The sequence below is a fragment of the Synchiropus splendidus genome, chromosome 5, assembly GCF_027744825.2.
Source record: "Synchiropus splendidus isolate RoL2022-P1 chromosome 5, RoL_Sspl_1.0, whole genome shotgun sequence".
NCBI lineage: Eukaryota > Metazoa > Chordata > Actinopteri > Syngnathiformes > Callionymidae > Synchiropus > Synchiropus splendidus.
In genome coordinates, this window is record NC_071338.1 from 27,561,588 (window position 1) to 27,576,692 (window position 15,105).

A 15,105-nucleotide genomic window follows, 5' to 3' on the forward strand; every position below is an offset into this window, starting at 1 on the left:
GAAGTTATTTTATTCATATTAATGTATGCTTGGATTTTGGATTCAGTTTTATTCCCATTCAAAAGAACCAACTTTGCAGATATATTGATAATTTCATAATGTATATTTATGCATAGTTCCTGGGCCTTGTTGGCAACTGGTTAATTAGTCATATTAAAACAAATACCTCAAATTCAAAGATAAGAGCAAACCATCTTATGGCACATGAATGCCCTACAGATTAAATTACTAATGTTGATTAACCAGTCTTTCTGATTAAAGAGGCGGCAGCAGCAGCAACGACAACAACAACCTGATCAACAAATTGAAGAAAAATTATAGAGGTGTAATTGACCCCACAAATACCTAAATTACTATCCAAATCTTCCTCACGTAAATGACTAATGATGAGTTAAACTACTGTAAATGATACAGTCATGTGCTTAACCCTTACATCAGAGTCACCATACAGCTGACAACAGACATTGCTAGGGGCATCTCAGGGGGTTACAGAGCAGCATCTTATGATGGAAAGCCATACTGATGGTGTGACTTCAAGCCTGGGGGAGGGTCATCACAGGGAAAGGAAGGGGGAGATGGAGAAGGTTTAGGGATTAAAAGGAAATATAGACTGCAGATGATGGAAAAGGAATACTTACTCACATAGCAAAATGTCACCTCCATACACAAGGGTTTTATTCAAGATGATGTCGTTCTACTACTGAAGGGCATGAGAGCATTAGGCTGAAGAGAGTCACTTACTTACCCATTACGTTCGAGTTCATGAAAGGTGTAGGGGACAATCCATCTTGGGACACTAATCGACTGTCACTCAAATGATCGCCGTAATGAGGGCTCTCCGTGAAACCCTGGGGTAAGATATCAGAATAATAAACACATTATTGGCACCTTCCTCATCTGAAAGCGTGGCATAGAACTATTAGACGGAAAAAGAAGGCCTGTGGAAAGATTCACACTGAATTGAGCTTAACAAGAAGCCAATTTGTGAAATTATTTTTGTACTATTGGAAAGGTACAGATAAATTAGTGCTTAGAAATATGTCAGTGATTAGAACAATGGGTCTCAAGGGCTGAATAAAAATTCAAGCTTAGATGCCTGAGACCAACAGAGAATTCTACATGATTTTAGGAAAAGGTAACAGAAGTCAGTATCAGTCCAAGTCAATCACGCTTGGGGTCTTTTTTAATTATTCGAGGCTATTTTTCGCATAATGTATCTCAGTAGTTAGTGTCGAAATGCAGAAATTGTTCTCCTTCAGCAATGGCTCCCCCACAGAAAACAAGAAACAACCTGGTTTTCTTCTCAAAGAACCTTTCCTTATCTTTCATTCCGTGAAATGAATAAAAGATAGAACTATATAAGAGTTTATAATGGGATGTTGAAGACTTCAGCATGACAACAATTCTCAGTGGCTTTACTAATTTTTTAATAATATTTTTAACTGAACGTATTGCACATTTGCTGTCACAGATGTTCACCTATATTGCAGTTGAAGGAGGGATTCAAGGGATGATAATGATAAGCTCACTTTGACTAGCTATTGCTTGCACCAGGACTGAAGAAACCCAAAGACGCAATCCAACATCACTCACAGGTAGTGGCAGCAGCTTAAAAATACCCTTTTTTCTCCAGCAGCTTAGTAGTAGCTTTTCATTTCAGACAGTTATCAGCTTGAAGGCTTGGGTCTAAATATTGGACACAGTATGGTATTGGAAATCCTGGGGTTACCACAAATAAAAGATACTTTGTTACAGGTCTAATCCAAGACCCTGTCAAAACGCCTGTGTGCACCAGTCAAATGCATCTCAAACCATATTAACTGCCACCAGAGGGACTGCAAAGAGGCGAGCTTTCTTCTCTGCCAAGCTTTTTCCCTCACCAACTCCCAGTCTTTGCATTCAACATACCACAAGAGAAAGTAAATCTTGTTATCCATCTATTTTTGACAGTGGATGGCGATGGAGTAATTTCGAGGGCCGAGGTGTTGGGATGCATCAGAGGGATCCACAGAGATTCCCTGTTGTTAAGCAGCCAGGCCGGGCACTCTGCTAATTAAACTGTGAACAGTCAATAAAAACATCCCTGCATGAGGCTCCTGTACACTTATGTGGACCGACATCTTAACATATGCAGACCGACACCCAAGGTAAGCGAAATATTTCTGCCTCATATGCAGAAGAAAAAAATGCACTAAACTAAACCAACATGAAACAAGTTCCACTGGGCCGCAACAGTAACATTTACTTTTATTAAAGACAGAATAAACTAATCTCTGACGTCTCAATAAAAAGAGAATACGCTTAATTGATTGCCTGGAGGTGCAATTAATTAATGGCTGACATGATGATCCAGAAGAAATCCACTGTTAATAGTCATTGAAAATCCCCAGACTAGGGGTGACTTATAAAAGCGAGGCAGATTGGACTAAGGAGTAAACACAACACTTGATCAAACATGGGCGCCACATTACCACCAACATTAACATCCAGAGACACCATGACGATGTCCAGGTTGGACATGAAGCACAACCATAGATGATGTGCCTGTGATGGATGCATCTGCAGTTAAGGATGGAGTCTGGCTGGGGCACTGGGGAAGTGGGGGTTGGTGTGTGGTGACACTCGGAACAGTCCAAACTGTCAGAACGGCAGCCTCCAGTCACAGCTGCCCAGGATACGGCCGCTGGCTGGGTGCCAAGGTCAGCTCGGCAGGACTCGGGACTGTTCACAGTCGACTGATCACATTCGTAGCTCACCAGCTTAAACAAGCTCTGGGAAAATGCTGAATTCCCTTTGTAACAAACAATGCACTAAAGACACTAGAAAAAAAAAATCAATGGAGGACGATTAGTCCCGGGGGTATTTTTAGAACTTAAAGTTCTTTAACAGAAATAGTGAGTATAAATATCAGATAGGCTCATCTCTGCAAACATGCTGAATAATAAATAAATTTAAGCACTATTTTATCTGAAAGGCGCTAGCTGCCTATACATAAGGGCTAAATGCGGGTGAACTAAGCTGCAACTACTTCAAACTGTTGACATTTTAAGAGGTTTATAAAATAGATGGATTTATTCTACACCAACAATAGAAAAATGGAAACTAAACAGTCCTGTGATCAACGAACAGATAAAGCACAGCAGATCCAGCATGTGAAAAAACCAACTTCTCTTTTATGATTGCAAGCTACTGCAATGCTGGCTTAACTATAATATATATTGTATGACGTTTTACAGTCCATATAAATCATGTCTGAATTAAGGCAAAGCACAGATACAGCTGTGAATGCAGTGAGACTGTACATCACTTCTCGACGTGCAAACAGCTGTCTGCTGGCGGATGCTGTGCCTTGCGATGTCAGAATCACTCATTTATATGCACCTGGAGCAACGATATCTCAAGTGTCTCTGTCTTACAATTCAAATCAAGCTGCCGATGTTACTATTGCCTGTAGATGTTCATTCGGGAAGGGCACAGAGAAATAAACAAGGTAACGCAGCCAGAGTGGCTGACATTTAACTGAATTCTAATGGAAAGTGACAGGAGATTGACATTAAATGAAATTCATACAAAGCATCTAGCACAACCAACATGTGAGTGACAAACAAACAGGGAAAGAGCGCTTCACGCTTTCTCACATTGATAGTGAGATATTCTCACTCCAATAAAATAAGAGAGATACATTTTTTTTATCTAAACGTAGGCAATTGCAGTAATCAGTTTGAATTAGCACAATGTCATCTTGATAGAAGTGAATACAATTATTTCCTGAAGGGAAATAATAAAAGTCAGGATTTCTGGAGAAAAGCCACATAAGTGCTTGGGTTTTTAACTAGTTTTAGATGAATGGACAAATATGTGGCCTGTATTTCATTAGCATTTTCCATATCTGTTATTAACTATTTTAAAGAAGCAGCCAGAGCAGCAGACGGTTTTCCCATTTCCAGGATGTCCTCTCTGCTCTAGTTCATGAATAACAAGGTTAAAACAGTGTTTTGTAAGAACTGGAATTTTGATGAATCCTGATGTAAGAGATGATGCTGCACTTGACGGATTTCTGATTAAAGCACTGCATGAGCCACTTTGCTATTCGTAAGGGTATTTGTTTCTGGTATTTATAATATGTTTCTTCATGCACTTTGACCAAGGAAAAGCACTCTTTCTGACAGAAAAGTCCCTCGCTTCCTTTTAGTGTTCAGGTACTCACAACCACGCAGTTTTAGATCACAAATGTGATGTTTGTGTACATTAATAACAGCAACATGTTCTCAGTTAAGAATTAGCATTTTTTTGTATTTTATGAAACACTAATATAAATTATTTTAATGGTCAGAATAAGGTGAGATTAAAACATGGTACAATCCCTACTTGCGAGTAATGAGTGTTAAATGATGTGCTGTGGAGCAGAAAGGCCACTCAGAGGTGTTAAAGTCTGGGTCATCTTACCCTGGAGGAGTCATAGGAAGGACTGGCCTCGCCACCTGAGGCCCAAGATGCTTGGTTGGTCCGCTCATCCAAACCTGTCAAAGATGAAGATGCACTACTCAGTGAGCCAGTCAGGATGAAACACACATTCCACAGCGCAAAGTAGTGAACCTAAACCATAAGCAGAATAAGACGTGGTTAGCTAGTAACATTGTTTATTTTAATGCTGTTGTTGGCATACAGTAGTCATTCAGTTAAGCAAGGTATGACTAAGATTTACATTTATATGTTTCATTATGCACTTCATGTTTGCATTATATTATTATGCCATAATGAGTTCAACAAATAAAAGCATATGTACAATAAGTATATATTTTTAAATTGACTTATTAGTAAGTTTAAATGTGTAAATTCAAATTAAGCTGACTTCAAACATCTGTTTTACATGTGTTTTTGTTAGAAAATGAAACAGGAACTTGATGATTTATGCCACCAAGTACAGGAACATTAAGATCGCATACCGACATGAAAAAAGCTTCTATATTTCAAAAGGACAAACAGTTAAATAAAAACAATAAACCGCTACCTGGAGCATCTGGTACATGTTGAAAAATGTAATATCTGGTCTTTACAATCTAATTTATGTGACAAAGTCAGTAAAAATTTCTGATGCTGCAATTTCTCTGGCTGTTTGAAGCAATATTGTGTTCTAGCTACAGCCAAAGATCTGACAACAAATACATAATTGGCGAGGAGGCGAAGCACCAAGACACTCCATGTTATTGATTGTTCCAGACATAATTCCATCTTTGTAAAAAGCAATATTATTTGCTCATTTTCCACAACAAACACAATTGCGTGCTGTACAATAATAATACAGCTGTGAAAGAAAAAAATAAAACATTAACTATGTCAGTTCATAGATGATGAAGTTTAGCAAATGCTGACTTGAGGATTCCATACAAATTGAATCGGATTGTGTTCTTAAATTTGAATTTGCACAACAGAAAGCCATTTTCCCCAGAAAATAATGTGAGATAAAAAGATTCTGTGGGGCTAAAATTAATTTAAATGCTTACAAGAAGCCAATCATTTTTTCTTATCACCGGCTTGTAATCTTGTAACTGCAACTGCACTGTACTAAGGTCACCCAGGCTAAAACACAGACCAAATCAATTTAAATAGTTGTTCATGTCTGCTGTTGTACAAAATCCAACCTAAGATTTCTTCCAATAGTCGACTACTAATAAGTAAAAAACTCTGGCTGCTGTGCATTGGGACTTCAAGGTCAACTGTGCGTAACCAGCGGTTACAGGCAGCAGGCAAGAAAATGTGACAAGCTGCTGAACACACCGTCACTGGAGAGTTTGCTGGTTTCACTTGGACAAAAACAACAACACAATGTGCACTGAGTAGCAGTGTGACAGGGAATTCTGAGAATTAATTAACATTTTTTTAAAGCCAAACAATTTTTTTGGGTAGCAGGAATATACTGTAAATAACAATATTTGTTTAAGTGCCATTTCTCAACCTCACTTGAAGGAAACACATGTCTAAATTTTTATAACGGCAGACTCCGCTCACCAGTTTCATTTGTCACACTATTCTCCTGAGGGACAGATTTGAGCCGAAGAAATGAACCAACATCTGTAGATGCAGGAGGAAGGGTACGGACTACACAACATGACAATATGATAAATAATAGGATGTGCAGCCAGATGGAAATGATTTATACACACACAACTTTAAATGAATAACCCTGTCTTTCTTATTAAAACACAGATGAGGTCAAGTAGGATTTACAAAATTTAAAACAAGGTCAAAGATCATATGTCTAGTTAAATATTGAGCACTGCAGACTTGACTGAGACATGAGTATCCTCAATCTATTATTGAGTGATTCAAGTTTAGCCCTCATCTATTAAACTTTATTCTGGTTTGACCAAGAGCCCTTAATATTTATCAATTGAACACAAGAGGTGTAAGAGTACATGTACAAGATTTCCATACAGGACCATACCGCGAGCGACACGGCAGCCTCACCAAATCAGTAACTCAGGCCAGAAGAAGCCTAGTGGCGTGTCCGCCGTGTTTTGACTTCGATGCATGTAGTGAGTAATCCAGCAGGTAATTTTGAGTGAACTACACGGATAGTGTTCATATATGAATATGGACAGAAGAGTGTCATCACCACTGCAAAGCAGGAGCGCTGAGACACACGCTCCTTCACTACTTTGGGTAGAGCAATAATCGTGCATAGATAGGCGGCGGCTGTTTGTAAGTAAGAGGGGAAATGTGAGGAATATTCTACAGACAGAAAATAAGATGCTTCAGAAAGGAACAAAATCTCACACACGCACTTGATATAAGCAGCCTTTGCTAAACTTGCACATTCACTTATCAACTTCATCATTAACATCGCTGTTGCATTTATTCACATCGCTTTGATTGAAGGCATCCATGAATTAAACATTTGCCATGACTCAAGAACAATTAAAGGCAAAACGCAGAGCCTGAAGGGATCATAAAGAGCAAAAACATCTGTGCCTCAGCAGCATCTTGAAAGGGAAGAGGGATGTCTGTCATTTAAATCTAATTTGATCTTATTTCCTGCTCACATCACTTTCTGCAAAACACAATCACAAAACAATAAATGCAAAAGGCAGTAACTGACATCCTTCACAACATATTACGATGCTTATTTATGTGTGACAGGAATTATATATACTTGAACTTCCTCCGATGCAACGTGAGAACCCTTCAGACCTTTCAAATCATGTTTCATGCCAAAATTAGCACTGACGCTGGTTTTGTTGAGGTCTGTGTCAATGTTTATGAATCAAACTGAACAAGCTTTCTGCCAACAACTCAAAATGAGGATCTCAACTCAAAATACAGATTTGAGGTTAAAACCAGTTCAAGAATGTTAATAGTAAAGGATATTAAAGGTTGTATGGTAAATTCAAGTCATTTCCTACTGCTCCCAGACAGTAGTTATGTCCAGACAGATATTCATTACAGATACCACAAACTTAATTTCGAAGTCACAACTTCAAGTCAAATTGGCAAATAGGATTCCAAATACATTTTTTCCAATCACGTGTGTGTATATATAACTTGTCATTAGAGAAATCTGCTACTTAAAGATAAGTTGGGGGTATCTTTAAACACCTTCAATTCAGGTTGTTTTTTCAGTTATGCAACATTCAGTTTTGTCTGGAGAAATGCAGGATTCATTCATTTTAAATGATGATCAAATGAAGGGAATTTCAGGGAAAATTATAGCTAATAATGCTACTAGAGACATGTGCCAATGTATCAATTGCCAATTGTGCCAATTGGTCACACTTTAGATTATTTACTACTCTAAATAATCTACTTATTCACATGTGAATCAACAGCATATTAGCCAGTAATTAATCACTATGAAGTATTGATTATTGTCTTGTTAAGACTGACAAGATTTGACCCTGGATTAGACACCGAAAGTTCACTCTAAACAACACCATAATTACCAAGTATCGACCGTAACTAAACAAGTGATTAGCCTATTAATAATGAATACGTGTTCCCCAATCAAAGTGTTAACCCCAACTTTCATGCATTGTACTTGACATTTGGACATTTTTGTCTGTCCACATTATGAGGTGTCACTCTCTCATGTCATCTGTACATTTTTTTTCCATTTTATTTTTTAAGCTTCAATCTGGTCCAAATATATATATATCCCAAATATGCTGTCTTCATTCATACAACCTTCAAAATTGAAATCACAGAGCTTAAAATGAAAATGATTTTTTCATACAAGGTGTGGCTGTACCCACGAAAGTTCAATTGTGGAGTTCACATACAGACAACTGGAAAAAAGATTTTCATTTCGCTGACAGGAACTGCAATCTTTCAGTTTCACACCACCTTTTCAACCGTTTCGTGTTGAGTCAAAAAATGACCCTGTGATCACAATGTAGATTCCACATTATCAGTTCCACTTAATATTCATTTATTCATTCATTTCCTTCATGGCGGGGTTGAGCGTATCCCAACAACTAGGTACGAGACACAGGGGATCTAAACAGTTTGCAGATCATACATAGAAGCACAACCATTCCGGCAAGACGATGGCTTGGTTGTAATTTAAATTTCAGAGGTCATAATTAATATTCAAATTTAACACTGAAAATAAAACATGTTGCCTCCATTGTTGTTTTATATTTCAATTTTACAGGCAAATTAAAAATTCCCCACATAGAAAAGAAATGTTTTTTTTCAGGAGCCACTCAGTTGTACTAATTTCAATGGCAACTATTATTTGTGTTGAGAATATATGCCAAATGAATTTCTGCCAAATGGATTTGAGAGGCAATTCTGTTTTGTACCTTGACCTTTCTGTTGCCACCTGTACATTAAAATAAACTAAAGAGGAAGAGAAGTACCTTTTTATTTCATCAGAAGCTTCATCTAGATTTTTCTAATTTTACTGCCAAATTCTTCAGGCGAAACAAGCCAAGGGAGAAGTGAAGCTGTGTCTGCTCTCAGTAGCACAAGCTTATAATCACATCTCACTGGGTAAGCAAAAGAGCAGCAATTGACCGACAATTCTAGAGAGTCAGTGGCCTCATCAATCTGGCATCATCATCACTGCTGGAGCAGGCAACGGACTTATCCCTGTCGCAGCCACTTCCAATCCGTCTCTCACTGGCACACATTTGAAGGATCCTGCCTGCCACGCTCTTCCTCAATTATCTGCCAATGCCCAGCTGAGATGCAATAATCCAAACTCTCATTCCCTGCAATTTCCACACTTGTGTCTGCACACTCACTTGCCTTATGTTCACAATCACTTATGTAGGTGCTTTTCTGCTGCTTGAGGATCAGAGACAGAGGAGGAGAGGCTGAAGCCAGAAGGTAGACAGGATTTAGCCGCTATTCCATTGATGCACTTCATGGATCAGCAGTTTATTTGACATCATCTTTACAGTAAAGGTTCTAATTTGCATAATTAACTTTGAAAATATTGCAAATTATGGAAGAAGAGCAGTTTGATAAGACTACATTAGATTGGATTTTAAAGTTTCGTTGAACGTTGCTGGTGTTGAATCCGTAGTTAATAAATTTGTTGTGTATAAGAAGCTGGAAATAAACCACCTCATTTTAAAAACATGGACTATGTCAATAGATGTTTTTTTATACAAGGTATACTATTAAGTTGAATCTGTTCACATAAGCTTTAACATCAGGGAGGAAGTGGTCCAGTGACGGGTGATCTCTCCAAAATACATTCATTATTCATTTAAAAGTCATATGTCCCATGACCTAATCAGATTTTGTTAACTGTAGCAACAATTGAACGTGGAATGGGCAAAATAAACATACATGAACATTAAACTACAATTAATGAAAGCAACACATGGTGGCATGACCAACATGAGGCCTGAAGGTGCCCCAAATAAATGAATTGGAATTCTTTCCTGATAGGGACATTAGATCCTCAAAAATTCATCTTCACGACTCCATGTGCAACTGCTCTCTTCTTGCGTCTTTGTTTAGATTCCACTTAATGTGTGTCATTTATTTCGCAGATAACCAAGCACAAGGAAGCATTGTGGAGCCTAACAAAACATGCTTTCAGAAAATATAAAGCTTGTTTGTTGACTTTGTCTAGAAGCACATCAGACAATGGATGTGCTTGGGTTTAATGTCCTGTAGCACTCACAGCCAGGAAGCAGGAGACGGGGAATCTGACCTCTGTTTATTACTAGCAAACCACAATCCATCTTATTGTGTTTAAAGATTCCCAAAAAGGAACAAATTTATTTTTGGGTGATGATGAAAATCAAGAAACCATTGAAAAGGAAATATAACAAGAATGTGGACTGTTCAAGACAAAATCTATAAAGAAGCTGTCCTACCACTACAGCCAAATTTGAGACTGTTGAAATCTGTGTCCATAGTTAAATACACTCACACTTCAGAACACCTTACATTAACAACAATTTACTGATTTATCATCAGAAAAGATAATGACACACCATTTTAGATATATGATTCAATATCTTTATACAATAAAACACAAATAGTCAATGTTTAATAGCAATACTACCTTCTTTATTAGGGTGAAGATGTTGCCTTCCACACTGTCAGGCAACAGGGGATATTCCATATTCAACAGCGCATGTTTGCTTCATCAAATTGGAAGTAATGTAAGGTGTTTTGCAGTCATAAACCATCATTTGGACATGCATTCCTATTGCGAAGTTAATCAATGGCCATAGTCTTAGCAGTGACACAGTCATTCAAAATATTATATGCATGACATAATGATCAATACATTAATTCACATATGGGAAATGGCATGATGATATATAAATGACATAGATATTAAAATGTTAGTTCACTACAAACAACCATGCTAGTTTTTCACCACATTCTTTATTTTTTTATGCTGCATTCACTACGTACAGGTAACAAAGGTAATAGCAATATATAGTGCAATGTGTTGTCGTGTTGTTTTTTTGAACCAAAGCTCTTATAGTTAGTTTTGTCAAAATGCTATTGAAATACAAAAGGTTTTACAAGCAAATGTTTTAATATTGACCGGAAAAAATGTAGACAGTAACTAATGAAAGCAGTAAAACAGGAGTCCAATGGCTCCAAACGATGCACAATTCTTCCAGAAGTTGTCAATTGAGGAGATTTTTATAGTCAGTGGTTAAAGCCAGTGACTTCATTTTATCTCAATAAGAGGTTGAAAGGGTGTTGTCTACATAGACAGTACATGCTAAATTAGCTTTGCTGATGACATTTTCCCCAAAATAAAACTGCAAAACATAGAACTCAAATGCATAATGTACGGTTTAAGTGTTGAGCGGACATATTATAACATGAAGTCCATGTCCTCGGACCACAGTCAAATTCAACTCTCCAATTATTCATGACTAACAATTCCAATTCTAAACTAAATGCGAAGAACAATTAAATTATTGGAAGGCAAACAAAGTAAATGCCATGCTCACTATGTTGCAGGGGCAACCTTTCCCTTATACTCAGAGTATCCTCTATAAACACAATATGGTGACTCCTTGATTTATCATTGGGGTCATGTTCCTGACACCCCCACAAGTTAAAAAGTCAAATATTTATTTTACTTTGATCCTCCATTTCGAGGAGTTTCAACATCCCAATAATAGCATACATTTAAGATTAGATTGGTATGTTCAGTGCCAGCACCAATATGTGTAGAATGTAGAATGCTTGCCTGACATAGAAGGGATGAAAACAAATCCACAAGTCTATACAAAATGCATAAAAAAACGACACACTAATGACACACCATGGACAGTTTTCCCATGTGGTTGAGACCTAAACAAGGCAGAATGGTGAATGCTGTGATATCCCGCTCATAGATGCCACTTCAGTGACTACGGTTAGATGCAGAGAGTTGCCCAACTAAAGTAATAGTTCAATTAAGCCACGCAGTCCGATTTCTGTCACGTCTCCCGGTTTACATGCTGCAGAAAGTGAGCTGAATTACTGTCAGCTCCATGTCAAGGAATGGCGCTCTGATATCTTCAGTCCTACCAGTTCCACAGACAGTAGAGGAGGAACAGGCAAAGCTAACACGTAGAGAGGAACCGTTTCAGACTGTTAGAGTGGAATATACAGCGACCGTGCTGACTGATCAACTAGCTTAACTGAAAAAGTCCAGACTCTGCACTTCGAAGCTGTCATCATCATCAAGGTGAATCCTTCAGAAGTTTGTTTACTGCATAGCTGAAACTCACCCAGCCGCACATCACTCAGTCCGATCATAGTCAAGCTACATGGCTACATGCAAGCTTAATTCATTCATTAATTCTTCATAGTCGGACTAAGCTGTTAACATACAGTACATTTCAAAAGTCCAAACTAGCAATAAATTGGTTTTCTGGGCCGTCGTCTAAATTGTGCTTATTGATACTTACTTATACAGAGTGCTGTGATTGTCTTCTCTCATCCATCTGCCATTAGTGTACTGAAAAAGATGTAACTCCTATCTGCCGTTGAATCTCCACAATATGTTTGAAACTTGCAATATAATATTACTTAATTTTCTTTTCATTTAAATTGCCCCCTCGGGGACAAATCAAGTTATAAATGAAACAAATTGAATGAAACATATACACAAGCAAGAAAAAAGAGTCATGCACCAAGTTTGCGAAAAAGTCAACTATAAAATGGGGAGTTGTCACAGCATTTGATTAGTTTAGAAACCTATTAGCAGCTGACAACACATCAGATGTGCAGAAATGCATGATTATAAAATACTGTATGTCACAAACATAATAAAATTAAATAAACACAAGCATGGCAGCTGATGTATGGCACTTAATCCTACCTGGTGCACTGAACTGGCTGCTTCCAAGGGTTGTTGGTCTATTCTTCCCTCCTCCGACAGGTGGAGAAAACATCTGCAAAAGATGCATGCGCCCTTTAGTTGCATTCTTGCAACAAACATGAAATTGCATCAATAATTCTGGACAACTACATTCATTCAATAACTCAGTAATCGACAGTTGAAGAAACTAATTAAAATTTATCTTTGAAGATTGACAAGGTTTCATACCGCACTAAAATCCAGTAAATCGCTTAATTCTTTGTCTGTTCCGAGAGCGGCAATCCGCTGCTGAGGATTCATGGTTGCAATCTGTAGAACTGGAAGCAAAAAAAAAAGAGATAATGACTCGAAACTGGCTTGCGTTAGTAGTTTTTAATATAGATATGGGCAGTAAGATCACAGAACTACTCGTATTTGTTGAGACCATGATTAAAAAGGAGCATCTTTATTTGACAAACTTCGCTTACAACTGACTTATAACACGTGTTATTTTTGTTTTTACATGAGAATAACGACGCTGTCTTCGCAATGACAATTAACATAATGGATGAGGCTGGTGGGGATGAAAGCTGGACCAGCCGCCGCACACGGTCGCAGTAAAGCTCACAGGTAATAACAACACATGCATGATTGAGACATCGATGCAAACTGACACTACAGTATAAACACTACACTATATTTTGCTTAGGTTTTCTGATAGCCGGCTAGCAGGCTAACACTAGCAGCAGTTATTGCATAGCGCTAGCAAGCTGCTCAATCGCTTTTGATGCGTTCAGACACAAGTACCAATAAAACCACCTTTCTGTCATGACTTCAGTCGGGAAATAAAATCAAGTTCACGCCAGCTGAGGCAGTAAAACGCCATCACAAGTGTCAGTCATCTGGTCCAACACACAAAACGCACTGATGGTCTCCCTGAACTCCCAACTTCTTTCACAGGTCAGAAAGCGTCTGGCAAAGTCGCGCTGATAACTCACCTTCTTTTCGATTCAATTCCCCACTAGGGTGATCTGGTACGGACACGCTTTACTGCAACACCCCTCCAAAATCGCGAAATGGGGTTTTCCGTGGCGCTACACGGGGAAATTTGTTGTGTATGTCTCAGTTACGAGTTTCCCTTAGGCAGACATTTTTTGCTTCGCGAAAGCCGCAGCACAGCGATGACATTGGTTGCTGTATCCTTCCGCGCGATGACATGCTGGTCCCTCTCAGCAGGAGATGCGGCAGTGGGAGCTCCATCTATGCTCTCTGTTATCACGTCAGATCACCCACGAACATGGTAAATGTGATATTGCTAACAATTAAAGTCCAATAATATTGCATGATTTGGATTTTCATCACCAGTCTGAATGGAAAAATCCAATAATTATTCACATAATAAGCAGATTGATTATGGTAACCTTCAAGCATTTAAAATTTGTGGAATTGTACACAGCATAAATTTTTAATTTAGCCTTGAACTCTTTCTTTTCAAGCCATTGCAGGGACTGGGATATGATATATGATGAATGAATGCTTATTTCAATCTCCCCTAATTCTATGTAAAAAGACATTTGTAACTATAACAATTATATCACAAGGCTTGTTGAGGACCTTCAGTCCTTCAAAAAAATCAAAACTAATGCAGGTTGCACCCTTTATTCAGTTCCATCATATCACACAGTCACTGTGAAGGTATACATGTAATAAAGCCATAAGGCTTAACGTATGGCTGGTTTGTCCAGTTCCCACCGGATTCATTCATCACTAAACTACTAAACTAAACTAAATAGGTCAAGATATCCTAAAACATGAAGACAACCAATATGCTTCCAACATTACCTGTTGCCTTCAGAACTAAGTTTTTGGGTTTTTTTCCCGCAAATTGTGCGCTTTGCTGACAAGTGGGCTCTTTACTATACTCCCAATTGACGCGAGTATTCTTAACCATAAAGACCAGTAAAGAATACTTTGAGCATGTGACAGGTATTTTTAATTATGATGGAAATCCTTTTTTTTTATCCCATTACAAACGCAGCCTCCCAATTCTCTGCCGGAACTACTTCTTCTTCCGCGATTGAGAGACACATCTCAGGACAAGAACAAGTTGGACTCAGTTTATGACTCGGATGGAGAAGTCTCCGGTTGCGACGAATTACCTTCGCAACCACACCTCATTTTTCACTGCACAAAATATATTTCTTAGTTATTTCGGATTAAAACCGTTTATAATCTATCCACGAAGGAAAGCTATGCAGTATATGCAAGTGTTTGCAGTACGACACAATTTCACTAAATAACCGACCAGACTCGCATAGTTCCAATAT

General features: G+C 38.2%; 1 protein-coding gene across 11 annotated transcripts in view; it reads right to left on the bottom strand.

Annotated features, from left to right (window-relative positions):
* Window positions 1–13,934, bottom strand: part of tcf12 (transcription factor 12) — a 46,356-nt gene extending 32,422 nt beyond the window's left edge. For all 11 annotated transcript variants that reach the window (XM_053864967.1, XM_053864974.1, XM_053864966.1 and 8 more), the window contains exons 1-5: window positions 13,777–13,934; window positions 13,028–13,116; window positions 12,800–12,872; window positions 4,447–4,520; window positions 746–848 (exon numbers count right to left, since the gene is read on the bottom strand). In XM_053864967.1, the coding sequence (XP_053720942.1) occupies window positions 746–848; window positions 4,447–4,520; window positions 12,800–12,872; window positions 13,028–13,099 (322 nt within the window). In that variant the 5' untranslated portion in view covers window positions 13,100–13,116; window positions 13,777–13,934. The remainder of the gene's footprint in view (window positions 1–745; window positions 849–4,446; window positions 4,521–12,799; window positions 12,873–13,027; window positions 13,117–13,776) is intronic.
* Between the last annotated feature and the right edge of the window lie 1,171 nt (window positions 13,935–15,105).